This window comes from Macrobrachium nipponense, chromosome 8, assembly GCF_015104395.2.
Source record: "Macrobrachium nipponense isolate FS-2020 chromosome 8, ASM1510439v2, whole genome shotgun sequence".
Classification (NCBI taxonomy): Eukaryota; Metazoa; Arthropoda; class Malacostraca; order Decapoda; family Palaemonidae; genus Macrobrachium; species Macrobrachium nipponense.
This window is the reverse complement of record NC_087203.1, coordinates 37,992,109-38,017,147: the sequence shown is the minus strand read 5'-3', so window position 1 is coordinate 38,017,147 and position 25,039 is coordinate 37,992,109. Positions and strand designations below refer to the sequence as shown.

The following is a 25,039-nucleotide window of genomic DNA, read 5'->3' as shown; positions in this document are numbered from 1 at the left end:
TAAAAAATGTCACAGCATGCGGTAGGTTATGCAAGGTTTACGCCATCAAAGAACATGGTTTCATTGCTGACTGCAAAACAGCACATTTTACAATGTGAATAAACAGATGTAGCACTTCAAGTTACTGACACACAGATACTTGCTGACACAAATAAAAGTATGTATCAATATGTTACACATATATATGCCAATGGTAAACAATGTTGCAAGTGCCTTCAAAACCTCAGCCACCCTATTTGTAAATCTTCCTTATTGTATGCAAACATTAAAAGTCACTCTCCTCACACTGAAAAAATTTTAATATCTAAATTAAAAGTCAACATTTTTTCATAGTATTATTGCCTAAAGAACAACAACTGCCTTAAATTGACATTTTTGTTGTTGTTTTGGATGCAAACAGTATGGACTGGTACTAGAATCAGGTTTATTTTTACTCCCTCCAATATTTATTCAATTGGAAACTAAAAGAAATGTTTCATTATAACAAAAATACCCAGTTTATGGAAAACTTAAACTCGGAAGAAAACTACCTTTGTTATTGTGTTACTGACTTGTGTATGATTGATAGGCATAATAACTTCAAAGTTGTATAGCTACAGTGTAAAAAATACAGTTCGCATTTTCATGAAATAATAGAAAAATAAACCTCAAGCTAACTTGAACAAAGATAGCAGTCATTGTTTCGTGTCTGCTTCCAAACCATGTAATGTAGTATGTATATCTATCCTGAGGAGTATCATAAGTAGAAATTAACTTTCAGTTGCTTGACTGTTTAAAGTTGTTAAAAGAGTGAAATAGATACTGTACAAAAGATACTATGAAATCAGCCCTCAGTATAGAATTCTAATAATATAATAGTCCATCTATCCAGTTCTCAAACTTCTTACAAGGTGGCTGTATTTTGATAGCATACAAGTTCTACAATAAGTGCTTGAGTGAATATCCATAAATATCATTGTGTTTATTAGGCAGAATCTGAGCAGAACTATGAAGGCCATTTAATATGCCAATTTAGTTGCTGCAATCCTTGTTAAGGATGATCTTCCTCATGAACAGACTATTATATAGGTGAGCATGCTCTCCTGCTGCTAGTTATGTGTCATATTCAATACCAAATAAGGCAAAACTACAATACACAAGTCCTGGAAAGCACCAGGTATCCTACAAGAATGAAACAAGCTTCCTTTTAACAAATCCATATTGACAATAGTAGCTTGGAAAATCCCATCTATCTGGTTTCCATAATAAAAGAGACAGTCATTCTGTTTGGCACTGTAACCTAAAGTTCATTGAATCTTGGTCATGGCATTTCAGTAAACATGGAATTTCAGGTGCTAAACTATTCCCACTTCCATTTGAGGTTTATGAATCCAGTTTTAAAAATACTGGTAATCATAAGCATGCTGCAACAATTTCACTGTAATGAAACTTATTTTGTTTGCTGTTTGCTTTACACCAACTCACTGGCTGTGAAAATAATAAAACCAAGAATAATACAAAAGGAAAGAAGACTTCACTGCCATTGAGGATAAAAGCACCAGATAATAATAGTACCATAGAAGATGTAGTGCTATGGTAGTTTGAAAAACTAAAAAAAAAGTAACATATTTAAAGAATTAAAGCTACAAACCACTAGAGACAGAAGTAAGCACAATCAGAGGAAAATGTAACATGACACCAAAAATAAATAAATATCACTTTATGATAGATTCACTGACTTTTTAACTTCTCAGACACTTTTTACATGCATTAGCAGTAATCCATATTGTTTTGTCTCATACATTCCACCTCCAGAAGAAAGTTGTGCATGGCCTTGAAAAGAAAAATCATATTTAGCATATTCACTTTATATATATATATATATATATATATATATATATATATATATATATATATATATATACATATACATGCAAGCATATATATAGATATATATAATTATGTATATATGTATATATACACACACACACACACACGCAGTATACATATATAGTATACCTATATACTATATACACACACAAATATATTTAAAATTATAAATGTTTGGATAACGTACTAAAGTCAATGAGAAGCCATAATTCCTCTGAAAGTCTTGAATTAGAAAAGGAGACGACCAAGAAGCACATATTGCCTGTAGAGTAGTTTTAACCTGATGAAAACTGAAGACAAAAGTTGACCCATGCTGTTAGTATGCTCACCACATAAGGGGGTGAGGGAAGGGAGGGAGGTTGGTAGCAGGGAGGTGACACAGACCGCAGTAAAATTCTAATAGAAATCAGATGACTCTAGAGTCTTGCACTGCTTGGAGAGAGTAGCATATTGCCCTTGGTTAGGACCCAAAGAATGACTATGAGAGTGGTGATGGTGGTGGTGGTTGTGGTGGTGGTGGTGGTTGTCATTTCTTCCCATAGTACTTACAGTTGAGGGGGCTGACCCACCCCCTCCTCCTCCCCCTCCTGCTCCTCCTCCACCTCCTCCTCCCATACTTCCCATTCCATCACTGTGGTAAAGACGGCCATTCCTGTAGGGTAAAGAGATAACACATCAATGATTTGAAGCTCACTGCTGGGGCAATTAAAATGATAAAATGATACTAATAACATCAAGATGCATCTTAGCTTCATAAATTCTTTTTTTTATAAATAGATAATTCATTTTTTGTGAGGGGTAGGGTTGAATATTGTGTAGCCAGGAAAACAGGAGCAAGGTAACAGTTATCTAAAGTCTGGTAAATGACATTTATTTAGAAGCAACAATGTAATGTCACACAGCAGTGTCCCTGGTATAACTCAGACTTGTTTTGTGGTGAGAATCCTTAAATTATTAGATTAGAAATAAAACGTACAGCACAGCGTAACAATGTCTTATAGACACAACATTTACACAAGGTCATTAATTGGCAAGAAACTAACTAAGGTTTGGGGTAACTGTACATAGAAACTAAAACTGAAAGTGATGGAATTAAGTCAAGGTAGTGTGAACATTTTACCTTTGACTATGACATCATCAACATTTTTTGGACACTTGATATATACGTATTAGTTTACAAATTTAGATGCTGCTGTCTTTCTATAACTTCTATAACAGTACCATGCTACAAAGTGAAGTGCTATGACTATATAGTTCTAACAATAAATCTAAATAACAAATACATAAAAGAAATTTGTATCCAATACATTGTTCCCAACACAAAAAAGTGAAAATCACAGTAATACTAATAGGTGAAGTGTTTTCATTCTTTTGCATCATATAAATCATGTTGAAAGTAAACATGGCCAAAAAACGAAAACAAAAACAAAAAAATATCTGTAACGGAAGCTGTGTTATAATTTTCCAATGAAGTCTTGGGGTCTGTTGTTGGTGCAAAAACTACAGTACAGTTTATTTTCTAACACACTTAAAATGTAAGACTAATGTAAAAATTCCACATGATGTAAAAATTTACAAATATTTTCCAACTCTGTGAAACTACTTTGCTCTGGTTAAATTTCACCAGCCAGTGTTTTACATCAGTAGCAAGTAATATTGACAAAAATCTTGGTGAACTAAAACCAACACATGAAGAATAGCAAAAATTGTGAAAGGTGACTAACTTATTCATCAAAATCCATTATTAATTTTATACAGCTTTCATATGATATTAAAAGGGAAAAGGGACATTACTATTACACTTTTAAATTGAATTAAATTGAGTTAAATACAAAACAAGAAGGTTTTCTCCATCCAGTAACTTTATGGATTGTGTGGTGTGAGAAATCAGAGAAAGGAAAGAAAATTTAGGTGATAATGTTGGATAACAAAGTGAATTATGAGTGGAGTGTGGAATTGTTGAAATTTGCCAATGATACAGGACTGCTTGGGGCTAAAAAAAATTATAGAGGTATGAGGAAACAAGGCAGACTTGGCTCGTGATGTTAATATGGTTGGTATTTGTGCAGGTACTTACGTAGGAGTAAACATAAGGGATGATGGTATGAAGAGAGGTGAGTCATACAATAAGGGAAACAAGAAAGATAGCAGGGTATGTTTGCTAAGAAGATTGGGAAGAGACTTGAATAGTTTAGGGAAATCAAGTTTAAAATATCTAAGGGGGTTAGAGCTAACTCTTCAGTATGGAGGTCAAGTGTGGATGTTGAATGAAAAATGTAAGAAAAAAAAGATTGATTGAGTTGTTGCAATGAATTGTTTGTACAGAGGTAAGTAGGGGAGTGGTATAAAGGTTAGCATTGGTGCAAAGAGTGATCAGTGTGTTTTAAGATGTGTGCTTGTTTGCAAAGTATGGAAGATTATAGGCTAGTGAGAGTATGTAATTTGGAAGTGTTAGGAGGGTAGAGGAAACAAATATCTAAGTAAAAGAGCAGGATAGATGGCATGAAAGAGGTTCTGGAAATGAAGAGACTTTATATTCAGGAAACACAAGACTTCGTGCAAGATAGAGGTGAATGGCATAGTGTGTGTGTGTGTGTGTGTGTGTGTGTTTGTGTGTGTATGAAGGGAACCACACTGCTGATGAGGCTTCTGTGACTGACGGATTGTGGGTGACTGATGGATTGTGGGTTATCTGGCCTTGTGATGTGGGTGAAGGCAATAACTAAGTTTTACATAAATTATTCTGTGTAGAGCATGAAAAAATGCTAAGTACATAGTATGCATTACTTTGTACATTTAGAAAGGTTTACCTTTGGGTTCTGATTGTGAATGATAAATAACAGGTCATAAGGATAACAGTCGAGATTTTACAAGGAAGATGTGTTTGTTAGTAAGTGGTTGTCTGATTGTCTAATACTCTACACACTAGGTTGATTTGTCTACATAGTTTAATCTTATATATGGCATGACAAGAGAAGCCAAGAAAAGGAAATGAGATGTAGAGGGATATTTGTTGGAAAGGGTGAAAGGGAATAGATAGAATGACTAGTGAAGGAAAACTCCATAGATTGGTGAAAGAGTAAAAATATGTGTAAACAGAAAATTGTGAAATTAACTGTTAGCAAGAGCAACGGTTATGATGCTAAACAGGAACTATGAAAATGGTCCAGTCAATGAAAGCATAAAAGAAACTGGTTAAGCTATATATATTGTGAGTAAATGTGACAGATAGGATGAATAAAGGGTGAATGAAAGAATAGGCCACAAAAAAATAGTTCGTAGTACCAGGATCTTTGAAAAAAAGGTACCAGTAGATATCTACAGAAACAAAAGCTAGGAAATAACTGGGAACTGTTGAGCTAGCTTTCCATTATGGTAATAGCGTAGAGGCTAAATGCAAATGAGAGAAAAAAAGGACACTAGTATTGAGGTGAACAGCCTGGAAATTAATTGTGGAGAAGAAGGTTTGAAAGAGTAAGAAATTTGGGGATACTACTGGAAAAACAGGTATAAAAGATACCATGGGTTAAAAATGTGTAATTTGAAATTTATGAGAGGAAAGTTGAGCCTTGATATTCAGTAAGAGCAAGAAAAGATACAAAGGAATGTTGCACTGTGTATTAGTAAATATAATGCTGCTGGAGCCTATTGCACCTATGTTGATGTAAACAGTGAATTAAATACCTGACATTTAGCTAACTATGGATGGTTATGAGCACGGCCTGGTAAAGGTTATAGGTTGGCAACTTCACTGGAAGGTAAGTAATTGTTGAAAACCAGAAAGGTAACAAATTCTGATGCCATTTCCTTTCAAAGGATTGTTCTCAAACACCCTTTAAGTTTTCAGTGTTTAGGATGAGGTTCCTAGTCTTATGCCCTTCTGTCCCCTAGTTGAAAACTAACCAACATAAACTAACTTCTCTGTATATAATATGCTGCTTTTTGCTGGTGGGAGGGTTTGAAGGCTAGTGGTGGTCGTCTAAAGCCTGAAAGCCTGTCCTTTGTGGTCTTGGATTGTTGCTCTTGGCTTAACTAAGCCAGTACCTACTTATTCTTTCCCTAATTTTTCTTCATATTTCACACTTCAGTAGCATTCTCCCATCTTGCTATTCATCCTCTTTGAATACTGCTTGATGTTCAACATGAGGTTTTCCCCATGTTGCATCTGTCAAGCCTTTTAATCCATTCAATTTATATTGTTGTGATTGGAGTTCATTCTTCTAGTTAGTTGTGTAGCCAGGGTGGTTTTACCAACAGTCTAATTATGTTTTGACCAGAGGCATCAACATATTTCAGGAGGTACGTACTTACTATCTTTTAGAATTACCCTAGGAATTTCTGGAGCTGGTCAATTTATAGGGATAGGATTCTCAATATTCTGCCTGGTTTGCCCATCAAGATTATGAAAGTGCAGATAACTGTCTTCATGTAATGCTCTTAGCTCCATGAAGAGAGTTTGGCATACACTTTAGCAACTCTAATCATGTTGATGCCATCCCTTCAGTGTAGAGTAGATGGTGACAATTGGGAGTCAGTTCTTATTGGTATCATTGTTGGAGGAATGAGCTCCATAAAAGGCAAGTGGTACCATTAAGATTTTGAGACAGGTTTCTCATTATATTCTTATTTTAATAGAAAATTATAACACTAATTCCCATACCTCTGGATTTCCTTAAAAATATTTGACACAGGAAATGACTTCTGGATCTGGGGTAAACAGTTTTACTCTAGAAACTAATACTAGACCCCCAGTGTAACTCTAGGCCACAGTAAGCCCCCTTATGAAAATATCATAAATCTGAACACTTTACATATACTGTACTGTAGAGGAAAACAATGAGGAATTACAAAACCTTTGCCTGTGCATCCAGTAGGTACGGTCACACAAGAGAAATAAAGATGAAGCTAAAAAATAAGAAGTGGGATACCTGGATTTCAAATGCCAATTATGAAGAAGCATTTGGAACCAGTTGCAATATATCCAATCTTTTAGTTATAGACTTCAAACTAAAGGAAGCATTATATGACAAAGTCGTCATAAATTTTTATATATGTGGAGCTATGGATTGATGTGGAAAAATATAAAATTAGATGTAGTAAGGATACTTAAGCCACCTATCACTGTTGTGCACAATGACATTCTGAGACGCCTCACAAACACTCCCCGCTACCACTCCGCCACACAGATGTTCATAGAAAACCACCTGGACAATTTAAAAATCATTGTAAGGTGAACAATGTCCAGTCTGGTAACCCGAGTGAGAAACAGCAGCAACTCGCTCAAACAAAGCGTCCTAATGAGTGAAGCAAGAAGATCTAAATTGAGGGAAAGATGGGAAAATGAGGCCTTTGCCCCCCTGTATTGGCAAGATGTCATCTGCAGATTTTGTCATTTGTAAATTTATTGCTGATATTTTACTTTTTCATTATTGCTGTGATTACTATCAAGTTAATTTTTTTTTTACATTCAATTTTCATATTTAGCCCTCTGGTCCTGACTACTGTAACCACCTAAGGTCTCTAGTTGAAATTTAAGTTATATAATCTGTGCACTAACTGTTATAACTCTCAATGCATTTTTTTTCTCACCAATATTATTACCGTTATTACCAGTATTATGAATACTATCTTTTATGCTGCCTCAGCTATTTTGTGGATATGTGCCGATTACTCATTTTTTTTATCATGTTGTCTCATGTATCTAGATTGTGTATGTTACTGTCTGTATTTTGTATATTCCATGTATATGGCCCTGAGCTGAAATAAAGGATATTATTATTATTATTATTATTATTATTATTATTATTATTATTATTATTATTGTATCCCATGGAAAGGATGTGAAATAAAACTATGTACTATAAAGTAAGTACTATATATAAAAAAGTAGGTATTAAAATAAGGAAATTTTTTGTTATAGTAGGAAATATGTACTAAGTTAAACATTCAGTCTTGTATATTATATATATTATATAATATAAAGGTAGATGACTGAATTACTGAAGGATGTGATGCTTAACTGGAATCATGTATGGTAGAACAGTAATAATATTTTATCGTGGACTGCAAGAATTTGCAGAGGAAGAGATACTAGATGTGCCTGTGTAATGTTTGGAATGTACATATAATTCTTATAGTTTAGATGATAATTTTAAATTTTTATGGCCCTAATACCTGCAACCACATTTGCATTGAAAATTAAAGATTACATGTCTCCTGATTGAAGCCAAAGCATAGGCACTGCACAGTTGGTCCAAGTTTGGCTATCGATCTCATGTTTGTAGAAATGAAAATACTTGTATAAACTGCTCTTTACAACATGGCCAATGTATACAAGTGGGTTAAAATATGTAAACTGTAAAAAAGAGCATAAAACAAATGACAAGAATTGTCAAGAATGAAAAAAAAAATTAGCTCTAATGGAAACAGAAGCAGGTACATATACCAGTATGAGTATTTGGATATGCCAAAAATCCTCTGAACAAAAAAATTATTCACTGCGTTTTAAAATTACTAAAGAAGCAAATAACAATTATTCAGTGCCTACTGGTACTATTATTTCTGAGACCAGTACAAAGCCTTAAGAAACCAGGTCAAAAACCTGTAAGGTTAGTCTGTTTCTTTGGAACAGTATCTGATCATCTGGGTTGTATATGCTAGGTTGAGGGTTTGGCTGCAGCCAGCAGGGTCAGCAGAGAAGGTAGACAGCCTAGAACAGACTTCTAGGTTTCCTAAACCATTTATTCTGCATGCCAGGTAGTCTTATTGTATCACTCTCAGGACATGCTACCACTCAGGAGAGACAGGAAAATCAACCAGGTCTCAAAATTTTATCTGATTTGTTGAGATTAATTCTAGGAGCAAAGCTACTTCAGCAACTGTTTCATCACCTGTCAATTTCTTCTGTAAGTTCCTTTGAGGATGAACAGCAGCTATGCTATAAAAAAAAACTGGTTTTGGCGTAGGAAAATCTATTTTTGGTAGCTGCTGTGAGTCCTCAAACTCACCCATTTCCCCAAGGAAAGTGGCCAATGTATGATGCACTGTTGCCACATCAGCGTGTAAAGGATAAGAAATGAACCTAGGCAGTTGCTGTAGACAAAGAGATAGAGCCCTCTTGTCTTAAGTCCTTATATTCTGTCATTGTGCTAACATGCACTATTTTGGTAAAGTCCAACTAGAGGAGAATTCTTTGAGATTGGGTGGTCTGCCTTATGGAGCCCTGGGGGATCATGAGAGTAACTTTTTTAAGGACAAACAGCGGCTACCAAAAATAGGTTTTTCCTATGCCAAAACTGTTATGTATAGGTTGGGGGGGGGGGGGGGGGGGGGGGGGGGCGGTGTTGTTTGTTTCTGTTCTCAATGGGGTGCTGATAAGCAAAAACCACCTTTAACTGAAACTCAGAGATTTATGGTGCTTATGGCACTAATATCTGGTTAATGGCACCAATAACCGGTTAATAGTGGCTCTGTTGGGTATGTTATGGCACTGTAACACTATTATCAGCACCATATGGCACCGATAACTAGAACTAGGCGCATTCCGGTACCATAAATTGCTGATTTTATGGCACTAGACAAGTCCACCAATAACTGGGGACTGCTTATGTATACACACACACACACACACACACACATACACACACATACACACACACATACACACATACAGGTAGTCCCCTGTTATCAGTGGGGGTTCTGTTCCAATGGCTTGATGATAAGCAAAAATTTGTGATATTTGTCACTTATCGGCACCAATAACCAGTTAATGGCACCTCTGTTGGGTATGTATCGGCGCCAGTACTCTATTATTGGCTCTGATAACTGAAAATTTGTGCTAAAAATCTTGGCACTAGACATTTATGTGTATATATATAGTCAGAACCCCGAACTTACGCAAGATTAAGTTCCAAACCGCCTGTCCAAGGTGAATTTTTGCGTAAGTTTTGGCATGGTCTCTAAAAATGCTAATAAATGCTTATTTCTAGAGTTTGAACACTAAATACAACCCTAAACATGCTCTCTATGTATTAAGCTAACTTTTAAAAGAAATTAAAGTTATTTACTGTAATTTCACTTACTATACTCAGTTTTTTCCATCTGTCCATCCGCCTGTGGTGGTCGCGCATGGTAACACTACGTCCCGGGCTTTAAATAGTTACGCTATGTGTAAGTTTTAGGTAAATAAAAGGATATCTTGGTGTACATTTGCAATCGAAAAGTGTTTTTAATAATTTACTGTATGCGAATTACAACGTTAATATTCGAAATAGGATGTTTTTAAACCCCGGGATGCAGTGTTACCATGCGCAAACACCACAGGTAGATGGACAGATGGAAAAAAACAGAGTATAGTTAGTGTAATACATTACCCTTAAAAAAGAAAATGATTTGGCAAAAATATAGGTGTGTGAAGATTACATATGTACTATTTCTTTCTTCCCTCCTTGTCTGTTCTAAAGTTCCTATTCTGAACAAACAGTGCTTTTTGTTTGGACTAATACAACTCATAGTTATGTTTCTGTGTTTTAGAACGGGGCATTTACAGTTAAAGATAGTAAAGGAGAGAGAGAGAGAGAGAGAGAATCCTTTGACCTGGTAATCGCAACACTTCCCCATCCTGTCACACTGAATTGACATGTTTGACCCCTCTGGCTTGAGCTTGTCTTCAACGAATTAAACAAAAAGCAAAGGTTAGAATTTTTAAAATACTTATCCCATACAAATTTTGTAATCCCAGCTTTATTATTATTATTATTTGAAAATATCAATAAACATACGTGTACCATAAAAATTCTCTCATCTCAGGAAGAGAGAGAGAGAGAGAGAATTATTATTTTTATTATTTAATGTTATTTAATTTACACACAAAAGTTTAAAAACTTATAAATTGCATAAAAAATTAAACAAGCACTTTTGCAACATTTCAGAGTATGTATTCGTAAACATCCACTTCTGTGAAAAGTTCGTGTATGACAGTTAAGTATCAATGAAAAGTTTGCATGTCTGTGAATTTTGTGAGATATTAAGAAACATCCTCATAGAAGTAAAGAGTTAAGTTGTAATAACTAAAAGTCAAGTTGATGGCTCATACTGCCATTTATATCTGTTCTCCTATCTTTTAGGAAAAATGTTCTCCAGGTGAATACAGATACGTAAAAAAAAAATTGCTTCATGCTGGGAGACTGACTGACAAAAGTGCCAAAAACTATTTTCTCACTACACATAAGGAAAATACCTTTAGTATTAGTGACTCAGAAGTATAAACGAGATGAAGACTAAGCTTTAACTAATATATGAAATTAAAATTCAGATCAAAATAATTATAGAGATAAAATTCATATTTCGAGTTTTGCTGCAGTTAAGTGGTCAGTACCTCGAAATAGAAACATACATATTTAATAGGGTAATTACAATGTCCTTCACTAGGAAGAATATTCTAATAGAGATGTCTGCACGTATACATCTATGATATAAACAAAATATAAAAAATATATAATACAAACAACCCTCAAAAATAATTTCAGTCTATGAGGCCAAATCAGTATCAAGAATTAAATGGAAAAAGTGTAGCAAAGTACCTTCCACTGTATGTAGACAAGCTGTTCAAATACACAATATGTTATTACCATCTATACTAGAATAACAACTATGATTAGTTTCTAGAACATCAACTACCGAATTACTATGAACATTAAGCAGTTTAAAAGCATGCACAATTATCAGATAAAGTATTATCAGTATAATCAATAAAGGAGAAAGAAGGCAGTAGTGTGAACATGTGCATTTTGTAAATGTTTAAACATGAACAATGCCTGAAATCTACAGCAAACATTTCTCAAATACAATACTACAGAGTGAGCCATTGATTGCATTATGTATGGACCCTGATTCAAATGTACCAGAGTTGAAAATTGGTGGTAGTAATCACATAAAACATTTAATAAATTAAAATAATTTATAATTGAGAGCAAGACATACTCATGTATAAATGAATTCCTTGTGGCAATTAACAGAAAGCTGTAACTATATTTTATCAACAAATACCATGATACTTTTTTCTCTTCTCGCTAAAAAATGCTGTAACGTGCATGTCATTATCATGGTCATATTGTATACAGTATTAACAGATTGTAGAGGTTAAATTGTAAGATATCTCTTACAGGATTATGTATACGAATTAGAATGAGAAAGATGTAAACATGTTGATACCTTGTGTTAGCATAAATTTAGTATTAAATATAAATAACCACAAAAACATTTTTTCTGTTTAGAGAAATAGGTGAATAAATGCAATTGCATACTACTATTGATTTTGCACAAAGTTCCTCTTTAGAAAATAGAATTAATGCTTTTTCCACATACTACTACTGAAATTATTAAGAGTCAAACAAGCTTTATTTATATACAGACAAACAAATAAAATTTAATTTTCAAGATTCTTTCATGGCAGCATTTCAAAGTAAGAATTCAAATGCATTGATTTTACTAATTTTATCATCAAATACATGATAAAAATAATACATAAAAGGGCCAAATGGTATACCATGCAATTTTGAATATATATATACAGGCGTCCGGTACCGCGAGACGGACTTTCCATTGAATATTTAAGAAAAGCTTCGTAACCTCGGAACGTCGTAAGCCGGAACCGTCGTAACCGGGGGACCGCCTGTATGTATATATATATATATATATATATATATATATATATATATATATATATATATATATATATATATGATATATGCACACAGTGGACCCCCTGTATTCGCGTTCTCCGGATTTGTGGATTTCTCTCTGGAATGTTTCCCCGCACTATTCGCGGAAAATTCGCATATTCGCAGCATTTTCTATGAGAAATATTCACAAATTCCTGTTTTTTTATCAATTTCTTTCATCATAAAATGCACTGTTTGTGATAAAACTATTACCAAAAACCACGTATCAAAATTTTTAGTGGGTTTTTCTTGAGTTTTAACTAACAAAATAGGCTGTTTTCATTTCATTTTTATAGGGGGTTCCAACTATTCGCGGGTTCTAACTATTCACGGGGGGTGTCTGGTATGCATCCCCCGCAAATATGGGGGGACCACTGTATATATATATATATATATATATATATATATAATATATATAATATATATAATATAATAGATATGTTATATATATGTATATAATATGTATCTTATATGTATATATATTTATTATATATATATATATATATATATATATATATGTATATATATATATATAGTATATATATATATATATATGTATATATTATATATATATGTATATATTATCTATATATATATTGGATATATATGTATATATATAATAGATGATATAGTATAAATAGATATATATGTAGTATATATATATATGTAATATATATATATATATATATAATGTATATATATATATATATGTATATATATTATATATAGTATATATATATATATATTATAATATATATTATACATATATATATATATATATATATTATATGTATATATATATATATTATATATATATATATATATATATTAATATGTATATATAATATATATATATATATATATATATATATATATATATATTATTAGATATATATATATATATATTATATATATATATATATATATTATATATATATATGATTTTTTTTATTTTTTTTCACCACATCACCTTGATGCATTTACATACATCGAGCTACAAATGTCCTTTAATATCCAATTCGGTCTACCTCGGAATTAATATATTTCCATGTATGTTAGCCAAAGGGGAATTTTTTGGTTGATAATAATTTCGTCCTCTCATGGTTCGAACCAGCACCCAGCGGACAGAGGAGAAAATCAGGACTTCAGTGACATTATCGACTGGACCAACAAGTGAGGTATAAGTTGATACCTATTCCGCCCTTACAAATCACTGTCGAACTCAGGTACTTTTATTTTGTAATTAGAATTGATATCCAACCCCCTCTGCCATCTTAAAGTCGAACGTTTGCGCACGTAGCCATGTTATGAATTTTTATCACATGACAGTGATTCATATATATATATATATATAATAATATATATATATATATATATATATATATATTATATATATATATATATATATATTTATATATATATATTATATATATATATGTATGTATATATATTATATATATAATATATATATATATATGTATATATATATGTATATATATACATAGAGCTACAAATGTCCTTTATTATCTAATTTGCACTACGTACCTCGGAGTGAATATATTTTCATAAGTGTTAACTGAAGAGAAATTTTTTAGTTGATAATAATTTTGTCCTCTCGTTGGTTCAAACCACTATACGTATTAAATTTTAAATTAATTGATTGTTTTCACGAACAAAAAATCACCTAAACCAAATTATTGAGTAATTTTTGCCATTAGAACTCAATAATTGTGATCATGGTAACTTTCAAACTTAAGCCTGGGTCACACATTGGCAATTTCAGACAGTGCAAGTTGTAACAGCTGAAATTTTGCTCATTACGATCTCATTACAACCAAGACGCCAGTAATGCTGACTATGCAAGGCTGCTCAGCATAGTTGCCATCATTCCACGACTGCTGTCAAAAGCCGCCATGTTAGGGGACAACACACAACAACTTGATAATAGCCTCTCAGACTTGCAGGCATTTGATTATGCAAGTTGTAACTAGTAATGGCAAGTTACGGCATCCAGTACAATATATGCCATGTACTTGGCAACCCCACAGCGTGCGCAGTGGGGCTGCATGGCAGCCTATAAAGTTCAAGGGCTTCATTAATTACCCACACCTGCCTCTGTTTTCAAGTTTGAGTGAAATATATTTTGGATTCAAGATTTTCTGTATTCGATATAATTTGAGAACTTCAGATATGTACGTATGGCTAAATACGACACATACGTACACCTTAAACGAAAATACATTATTTGGTAATATAATTATTTTGGAATTTTAACTTTTATTCAGGACTTTTACAGTTTTTCAACTTTAATTTCTTTACTGAGTTCATTGCAGTAAAATTCAATTTACTATTAGCATGTTCTGACGTATAAGATAAGATAAGGCATTTTTTATTTTAATTAAAATATATATTGCATTGAAGATTTTCAGTATTCTTGATATAATTTGAGAACTTCAGATATAGCTAAAGAGGACACAATACAATTTAAACAAAAATATATGTGGTAATATAAATATTTTTTAATTTTAACTTTTCTTCAGGAAATTTACACAGTTATCAACACGATTTTCTTTAGTGAGTTCATTGCAATCAAATTTAATTCATTAGCATCATAATAATCCAAAATGCATTCTACCAATTCAAGATCATGTAGGTTCTCAGGTATGAAAATCCATGTCCTCCATTTTTCTCGCTATGTCTGGGACTGCTACGAGAATGATGGGTGCAGAGTTTGCCTGGCACTTTATATATATGGTGGCATTCATATTCATGTCTCAGTACAATCCCGTTACGTAAGTTGCCATATTACCTAACTACACTGCGAATAAATCGTCAAAAATCGTTATGCCTTCACAGAAGTCAGAGTCCTGAAAAAACTGTTAAACGTGGGGGTGGCCTAAATCATGGGTGACTTGCACTTGCGACTATGTACCTATATAATCCTATCTCAACTTTCGCAACGCTGTCGTAATGGTTCATTGCAGAAGTCATCATGGAGTTGTTTTTTGGGGGTCCCAAGGACCGTGACTACTATAGGCGATAGATCACTAAACCCAACCATTATGGCAGTTGCTGTCTGAAATTGACAATGTGTGACTCAGGGCTTTAGTGCTGTCACATGTCTATAAATAGAACAGAAGTAGAGGGCAGTCATTGGCTAACAGATCTCCATGGCAACCTGCCAGCCAATCAGGTTTTAGTTGTTTTCTGTCTGAGAAAGAACGTTTTGCACACACGAAGGACGACGTGGTGTAAGTAGTTGTGTTTTGAATACAGTACACAGTTTTTAATATTGCAGGCAGTCCCCGGTTATCAGGGGACTCAATCAATGGTGATCCAGTTTCACGGCACTTGTCTAGCACCATAACATCGGCGATTTGTGCTGTCATAACGCACGGAGTATAATAGTTATGGCACCATAACATACCTAACAGAGGCACCATTAACCAGATATTGGCACCACAAATTGCTGAGTTTCGGTTAATGGCGGTTTTTGCTTGTCAGCACCCTGCCGAGAACTGAACCCCCACTGATAACCAGGGACTGCCAATATTTACTGATTACATGAAAAATAGAACGAATTCCTTCTCATTACTTTGAGGGTAAAGTTGTTGGTTCATTTGATTCTTCAGCAACAAAAGATTGTATTTTCTTTGTGCTTCAGAAGTTATTTACTAACGCTGCTGGACAAACCTTCAAAACCAAAATCATCTCTTTAATCTGTCGAGGAAGGTTTAATCTTTTTCTGTTTACTTGCTGACACACCTTTTATACGTAGTCCATCCAATTGACAACAACAAATTTATGTTTGTTTTTTATTCTTCCAAAGATGTATTACCCATACCACACACACACACGAGAGAGAGAGAGAGAGATTATTTAAGACTCTAAGGCTTGGCAGATGTACAATTATTGGGAATTTTTTAATCTTTGGATTTTCAATGGTCATTTATGGGATTTAGTCAGGAAAATAATTAGAAAAGCAGCACGCACCTAAATGACTCAGGTCAGCCATTAGCACACCAAACCACCAACCTTCTGAATTGACACTACTCCCTACAAAATGATTTTGGTTTTTAGAAATTCGGATAATGGGTTGTGTACCTGTATGAATCGTCATTTATCTGAAATGTGAAGTGCATCCTTTTCCTTGTGGATTCTTTTTTTCAATCAGTTTTTGGCTGTACATACTCAGCTATATACGTACTAAAGTCTAAAGTGTGGCTTCAGTGTAAATTTGGTGTAGCCCAGAAGGCAGCTGTAAGTTAATGGCTGAAAAGCAGTCAGGTATGTAATGGAAAAGGTGACAAACATAATAGCAGTTTTTGTTTGTCCCTTGAGAACTCTAGCCTTGATGATTGGACAAAGTATTACACATATGTACTATAAGGTTGCCAGAAAATTGTAGATGCCCCATGTGCATTAGCATTTGATGAAAATCACATAAAAACTATGTCCAGAAAAGCACACATACATCATATATATATATATATATATATATATATATATATATATATATATATATGATATATCATATACATACATACATACATATATATATATATATACATATACTTATATATATATATATATATATATATATAGATATATATATATATATATATATATATCTATATATATATATATAGATATAGATATACAGAAACTAAGCATGATAAAATTCCTTGCTACATTCCAAAGAGTAACTTTGATGCTGATGATTGACTGAATAAACAAATTCTTGATGTGCAATAGGCACCAGAGTACTGAAGAGAAACTTACGCAGAATCCATCATGGTTTGCACAGGATCATAGAAAAATGAAGAAAATGTGTTGGTAAAAAGTGAAATATTTACTTACTAATTTTGTTTTGTATTCAAGTGAGTAAATACAGTTGTTACAGTTTTCCAAGGAAAATATATTCGGTTGATGGCTGACTGCTGAAATTCTACAATAACATCTGCAAAAATTGACATTTGAAATTCATTCTTTATTGTAAAATCAGCCCTTGAAAATTATTTTATATATTAAGAAAGTAATAATTGTTGCACCAAATATCAAAGCTGTTTAGAAATTGTATTATAAAACTACACGATACTCTAGCACATCATATTTTTATCTTGGCTTAAATGAGTTTTTATATGAATTTCGGAAATGAGAAGTATTAGGAGTTTAGTCATTTACAAAAATTCTTGCATTAACTAATTTTATAATGTTTGCAGTAGAATTATATGGTAATGATGTGTAATGAATTATTATATACAAGAAAAATGACTCATACTGACAATGATAATGATACAGAGACCATAACAATAAAAACTTTCTTCAAAATGTTTATCATGAAATATTTCAGAAAATAAAAATACAGATAAGAAAATGATTTTTTTTAATGGCCCCATGTATACCATACAAAAATGGTATAGTAATGTACACAGAATGTAGAAAAGAGATGTAAAATGTCACATACATTATTTTATGTAATCCACATAGAAAACAGTGTTACAGAGATTTGAGAAATACAAAATGAAATGATTGAAATACAAAATGAAATGATTGAAAATAAAATAACAAATCTAGGGGTCTTTCCAATTCTTAAGATGCTTTATATAATTAGAGGGGATTATATCACAAATACAAAACTGCACCATATTTTAATGAGTGCTGCTTGCATAGTTATCAGTTGTGCTTTTTACTCTTAAATCCCTGTCAGGAATCAACAAAATTACTGTAGCAAAAATATAATGTATGTACTGTACTAGGTAATATTAGTTTCTGGGCTCGGCCGTGTCGCTCCGTAAAATAAGTCCGTTTAGCGTTATTTCTAGTAAAATATTGCTATAATACCAGAGAACTGCTAAATTGGACATGTCAGAACTCTCTGACTCGCTCACCTATAAAAAAAGGTGTCAGTATAAACCTGGGGCGAGTGTTAAACACTACCACAGCAACCCCTCCAATTAGCCTTTTCCTCATCAAAATCCCCTAAATACGGGGAGCTGACCCATAGGTCACACCCTGCTACCCCGTTGAAGGCGTCTGTGACTTCATACTTTTCGATAGCCACCTTGCGTTGGCACGTTTGTTTTGAGCTGTCTGCTCTTTAATCCTATTTTGTGTTTTATCTCACTATGGATCGTTAGTCTGCCTCTTCACCCAAGTTAAGTACTTGTTCCGTTTTTGACAATATTTAGGGAGTGAGTTTGCCTTTCGTTTTGCCTTTATTTAGGATTTTGTTAGGCATCACTTGACGTAATCTGCAGCGAGTCGCCCTTACGGCGTTCCCTTGTATGTATTATATCGGTTTTGCGTGGGCATCCATCCTGCTTTACCGTGTGGTATTTCAGTACATATTTTATTTATATCTTGGGTGGCAGTTTTAGGTCGATCCTGTTTTTGATTACTTATATTTTCATTATTTTCATTATTTTCATGGTTTTGCACGGGGGCCTTTATTCGAGCACGTGACTTTATTACGTACTTTGTCATTTACCCACCGTTATATTTTATTTCTGGTTTGGTATATTTCATTAAGTTATTTTCGTTTATTTTATTTTTCGTGGAACCAGACCATCGTCATCTCAATGAAATTTCTCAGGTAGGAGGCAGGCTGTACCTCTTTCGGCATTGTTGGAGGTTCAGCAGTTGGGCGAAAAGCATAGTATCCAGGGGCCTAGGCTGGAGTTGGAACAAGGGTCCACCTCCACCCATCACCTTCTATTAGGAACCAACCCAAGAGTTGATAGATTACTCCCGGGATCTTCTCCACAAGTGGGCAGTCTCCAGGACAAAGCATTTGAAATTTTGGGGTCGCCTATTCAGTGTCCCGGGGAAAGGCACCAACAAAGAAGGGTGATCTTAGTCTTGTCCCATTTAAGCTTGTACATTCGTTGCGACAAGTTCAAAATGCTGACCATCTCTCAGGTACGGACCTTATTTCCCCGTGGGGTTGTCACCACCTCTATAGGTCTTACAGGCGCCTATTAGCATGTCCCGATAGCTCGGCACTTCTGCCCATACCTGGGTTTCACACTAAAGAAAGCAGCCTACTACTTCAGGGTGATGCCCTTCGGACTGAATATAGCCCCAAGGGTTTTCACAAAACTAGCGGAGGAGGTGGTGCAGGAGCTAAGGTCTCAGGGTATATTGGTGGTGGCTGTACCTAAGACGATTGGCCTTGATCTGGGAGTTAGATAAAGACAAGTGTGTGCAGGCCACGGATAAGGTCATGTCTTTCCTGGAACATATAAGGTTCAAGATCAGAAGGGCCAACAAGTCCCATCTGACCCCCTGACCCCGGAGTCCAAATTCTAGTGGCTAGGTATCCATTGGGACTTGGAATCACACACTCTTTCCATTCCATCAGGAAAGGGGAAGTAGATTGCCAGGGCAACAAGACAAATTTTTAAAAATGCAAAAAGACTTCTAGGAGGAATCAAGAGAGGTTCCTAGGCTTGCTCCAGTTTGTCTCAGTCACAGGCGTTCTGTTGAAAGCCTAGCTTAAGGACATCAATCGGGTTTTGGCGTTCAAAGGCCAATGCCAGTTGTCGGGTCAAGATCGCCCCGGATACCTCTGCTCCTCAGAAACGTCTCCGCCTTGGGCAAAGGCCGCGAACCTAGCCAAGGAGGTTCCGTTGCAGTCCCCTCCCTCGTCCCTAGTGGTGCACAAGGACGCATCACTCACAAGTTGGGGAGGTTATTCACAGCACGTGAAGGTTCAGGGAACTTGGTCACCTCAGCTCCCCAAATGCTTCACATCATCGTCCTGGAAGCTATGCAGTGTTTCGACCGTGAGGAAGATCCGTCCTCTGAAGGAAGAAAACTCATATCAGGTTGGTCCTCGACAGTGCGATAGTGGTACACTGTATAAACGGGTGGTGGTTCAAAGTCAAGTCATGTGATCACGTGATGGTAGCAAATTTTTTGTTTTCTCTAGCAGCCAAGAACACCTGGCATCTATTGGCTACCCAATCTGGCAGGAGCCACCAATGTCGTAACAGCCGCACTGTCCCAATCAGTCCCCTCCCTGGAGTCAGAATGGTCTCTGGAGCGGGATCTTTCAAGAGAGTTTGCAGAGGGTACCGGGTCTGGAAGTAGATCTGTTCGCTACAGAGGCAAACCACAGGTTGCCTTGTTATGTAGCCCCGAATCTGGACCCTCTGGCATACGCTACGGATGCACTAAGTATAGATTGGTACCCAATGGAGGAAATTTTATCTATTCCTCCAGTGACCTTCTTCTGAAGTGCTACACAAGCTGAGACCTTTCCAAGGCCTTGGTTTCCCTTTCTCCTGGAGATAGCTCTTCGTCCTCACCCTCTCCCGGACTTGAGGTTGTCACAACAAGTACAAACGAGGACTGTGTTCGAATCCTCAGTTCTTCACAAAACCCTAACTTTATGGATTTCATGAAGTTTGCAGGTAGGAGAGTAGGGGACATTGATCCACAGACATTTTGTTCTTGGAGTCAGACAAAAGAGAATTACACTTCGTCAGTATGATTGAGCAGTTAAGGAATTAACTACATTTCTCAAGTAATCAAATACCAAAGTTTTTTTTAGTAATGGGGGGACAATAAAAAACGTGGCTATACCTTCTTCAGGACTTTATTCGAACAAGGCTTGGCAGATGCCACAATAACAACCACTAAGTCAGCTCTGAAAAAGGTTTTCTTCTCGGGCTTGGTATAAATCTAACTGAGTCTTATTTCACGTCAATTCCAAGGGCATGCACACGTCTGCGGCCCGTTCACAGGCCATCATCAGTGTCATGGTTTCTGAACGATGTTCTCAGGCTAGCTTCTAAAATAGACAACTTAAAGTGTGATCATCAAACCCTTTTACGTAAGACACTATTTTTATTAAATCTGGCTTCAGCTGCTAGGATATTGGAGCTGTCATCATTAGCTAGGGACCAAGGGCATATAGAATTCCTTTCCTCGGGCGCTGTGTTGCTTTCGCCAAATAAAGAATTTCTGGCTAAGAATGAGGACCCTTTGGTGAGGTGGCCCCCATGGAAGATTGTCCCGCTTCCGCAGGATACATCTTTATGTCCTGTTAAAAACTCTCAAGGACTATTTATCTAGGACATCTTCCTATTCCGGAGGCCGGCTCTTCATTAGGCAGAGTGGTGGTACCATATCATTACAGGGTATTAGACAACAAATTTTGTATTTTATTAAGAAAGCCAGCCCAGGGTCATTTCCCAGGGTGCATGACATTCGGGCTATAGTAAACTTCTATAGATTTCTTCAAACATATGACTTTGATGATCTAAAGAAGTATAAACTGGTTGGAAATCGCCCTTCAGTGTTCAAAAAGCATTACCTTAAGTCTTTGGAGGGTCTTAAATATCATACCATAACAGGGGGGAGACCAGTGTCCCCTGCTATAACATCAATATAGTGCTGTCCTTGTGTCATACGGATCTTTTCCTTTGTGACAGCCTCATTAATATTCTACCTACCTCAGCAGTTATATTTGTTATATATACAGTAGTACCTCGAGATACGAAAGGCTCAACTTACGAAAAACTCGAGATATGAAAGCCAATACGAAAAAAATTTAAATTTTAACGGCTCTATTGTTTACATACGAAAAGTTTTCAAGATGCGAAAAGGTTTCTGAAAGTCGAGATTCGCCCGGATAACAATTTTGAAAATCGCGCCGCACGCCGCCATCTTAGTACTAGTAGACTCGCCACCATCCTCCCTGCTCTCCCATTGGTTCCTGATGCTAGTCGCGGCCATGAAATCCTTCTCTCCTATTGGCCAGCGTCCCTCCCATCATGCATCTACTATGGTATACGTGGTGGCGTGCTTCGGCCACTCGGTACAGCATTGTTATAGTACGCACGCGGTATTAGTTTTCGGGATCATCAATGTGTACGTTATTAAAAAAAAAAAAAAGTGACCAAGATCTCTCACATGGGATAAGTGATCAAGGTCTCTCTCATGGGATAACTGGAAACTTTGCAAGGTTGGTAGAATATCCACTCCCTGCTGAACAGAGGGTGTAGACCAATCATTTACAACATGCATACCAGTACGTATAATCAAGGCACTTCAGTTTATGTTGAGGGTCAGCAGCCGAACATTCAGTACCCCAATCAGTTGCAGAGAGAGCATTTGGTTGAACAGGGTTTTGATGGACACCAGGGCCACAGAGTCATGAGGTGCAAAGAAAGAACAGAAAGTTGAAATTCTGTATAAAAAAAAAAAAAAAAATAAAAACCTACGTAAAGTAAAAAAAGTAAAAAAAAACGTTATTAAAAAAAAAATTAAAAAAAAAAAAAGAAAACGGCAGAAATTAAAAGCCGCTTTTCATAAAGTGCAATCATTTGTAGAAGACCCCCCGAAAAGGCTCACACAGGAATTGTGTTACGTATATTTTTTTTAAAGTGTACGTACGTACATATGTACAAAAGAAAAAAACGGCAGAAATTAATCCCGCTTTTCATAAAGTGCAAATCATTTGTAGAAGGACAACCCCCGAAAGGCTCACACAGGAACATTGTGAAAAGTAGGCAGAAGCAATCTTCCTTGGATAGTTACGTATGTACGTAGCCTCACGTCGAAAGGGTAAGCTTCCACATTTTACGTACAGTATATTTCTTGTTACCATGTACACTAATATACACTTTATTTACAGGTTATATTTTGCATTTTTTTTTTTATTAATTTAGGTATTGAATGGCAGTCCAAATTGTTGTAGTATTTCATTGTTTTTAGGTCAATTTAGCTTTTTTTATTTTTTTTTGAAATTTACTGGGGTGTTTTTGGTTTTTGGAGGGCTTGGAGCGGATTAGCCATTTTACATGTAAAAATGTGTCCAAGATACGAAAAACCTCATGATACGAAAGATGCCTTGGAACGGTACTACGGTATTATTATTTCTAATCAATCTTGTATTTCATTGTAGGAAAAATGTAGCTGGTGTTTTCTCTGGTACAATTTCACGGATCGACGACCACGGGCCGAGCCATGAAAGGGATTTTGACGTAGGAAAAATCTATTTCTGGGCGAGGAAGCAGTGTCGCCCAGTGAAATCCCCCATAGTTTCCCCCCCCCCTTGCTGTGCACCAAGCTTCAATGCTATTGATAAGTATGACGTCACAGACGCCTTCAACGGGGTAGCAGGGTGTGACCTATGGGTCAGCTCCCCATATTTAGGGGATTTTGATGAGGAAAAGGCTAATTGGAGGGGTTGCTGTGGTAGGTGTTTAACACTCGCCCCAGGTTTATACCGACACCTTTTTTTATAGGTGAGCGAGTCAGAGAGTTCTGACATGTCCAATTTAGCAGTTCTCTGGTATTATAGCAAATATTTACTAGAAATAACGTTTTTTTTTTTTTTTTTTTTTTTTTTTTTTTAAACGGACTTATTTCACTGGGCTGCACACGGCTTCCTCCTCGACCCAGAAATAGATTTTTCCTACGTCAAAATCCCTTATTTGATACATTCTCATCAGTGCTTTTTGAAAGATATTATTTGCATAATTTTTTGTTCTTTATTTTTACAGTCAAGTTCACAATTCATGAAAAAAAGAATTACATGTAGCGCTATTTAATGAGTGATACACACACTTTGGAGGATTCAAGAAAAAATGTCATCTGCTGAATGGATGTTTGTGGCAAAAAAAAGAGGCAGTGTACAGAAGAGTACAAAATCATATCTTCATGTTCTCTGATGGAAAAAAAGTAAAATCCTCTGTGAATTCATGGCTCAAAGGATAAAACTGCAACCCAACAGAAAGCAATAAAAAGGTGATGTCAGTAGAAGAGAAGTTACCTAAGGACTGCTCATCATAGTTCACAAAGATGTTTTACGAATGAATTAAGAATGAGGAACTGAGCACTTCTTTGATGGATGGTCGCTCAGTCCCAAAGACTGTCATCTTGTCAGACAATCACATGTTAAAGAGATGAGATTGGCACAGTTTTAGTGGCATCTCTACAATAACTTTGGCAGATGGGAGAAACAGGTGTAAGAGAAATAAGGAATGTGAAATTGTGATACATACTTATTTAAGGGGTAAGGGAAATAACGAATGTGAAATTGCAATATTTATTTATGTTACACTTTTTTGTAGCTTACAGTGCTTGTTTTTATTCCTTTTATTCTATTATCGTTTATTCTTCTGTTCTCAATTTCCTTTTCTGTACTTGTCTACTTTACTGATTGTGCCCTTTTTGCAAAAAAAATTAATAGCACTGTAGGTACTGGAGGCATATAGATAGTCCTTTGATTCATTGAAACCTGCTCTCCTTACATCAGCACAAAAGGGATGCAGTATCTCAAGTTACAGATAAAGAAGGCTACATCCTGTTACACAGGTTGATGATCCAGAGCCATATGAGCCTGTTGCATGGCTCTCTACAACTTTGAATCTCTTCAAGCAGTTGTCTCATTCTTCAGGTATTTGTTGTATTTAAATAGTAAACGAATATGTAAG

At 35.4% G+C, this 25,039-nt stretch overlaps 1 protein-coding gene across 13 annotated transcripts in view; it reads right to left on the bottom strand.

Annotated features, from left to right (window-relative positions):
- LOC135222681 (protein tweety-like) overlaps nucleotides 1-25,039 on the bottom strand; it is a 241,845-nt gene that overhangs the window by 7,920 nt on the left and 208,886 nt on the right. For 5 of the 13 annotated variants that reach the window (XM_064260849.1, XM_064260846.1, XM_064260858.1 and 2 more), the window contains one exon: nucleotides 2,057-2,521. In XM_064260849.1, coding sequence (XP_064116919.1) covers nucleotides 2,266-2,521 — 256 coding nt within the window. In that variant the 3' untranslated portion in view covers nucleotides 2,057-2,265. Of the gene's footprint in view, nucleotides 1-1,718; nucleotides 1,813-2,056; nucleotides 2,522-17,450; nucleotides 17,551-25,039 lie in introns of those variants that run through there. The other 8 variants (XM_064260854.1, XM_064260860.1, XM_064260857.1 and 5 more) reach the window with 7 other exon arrangements.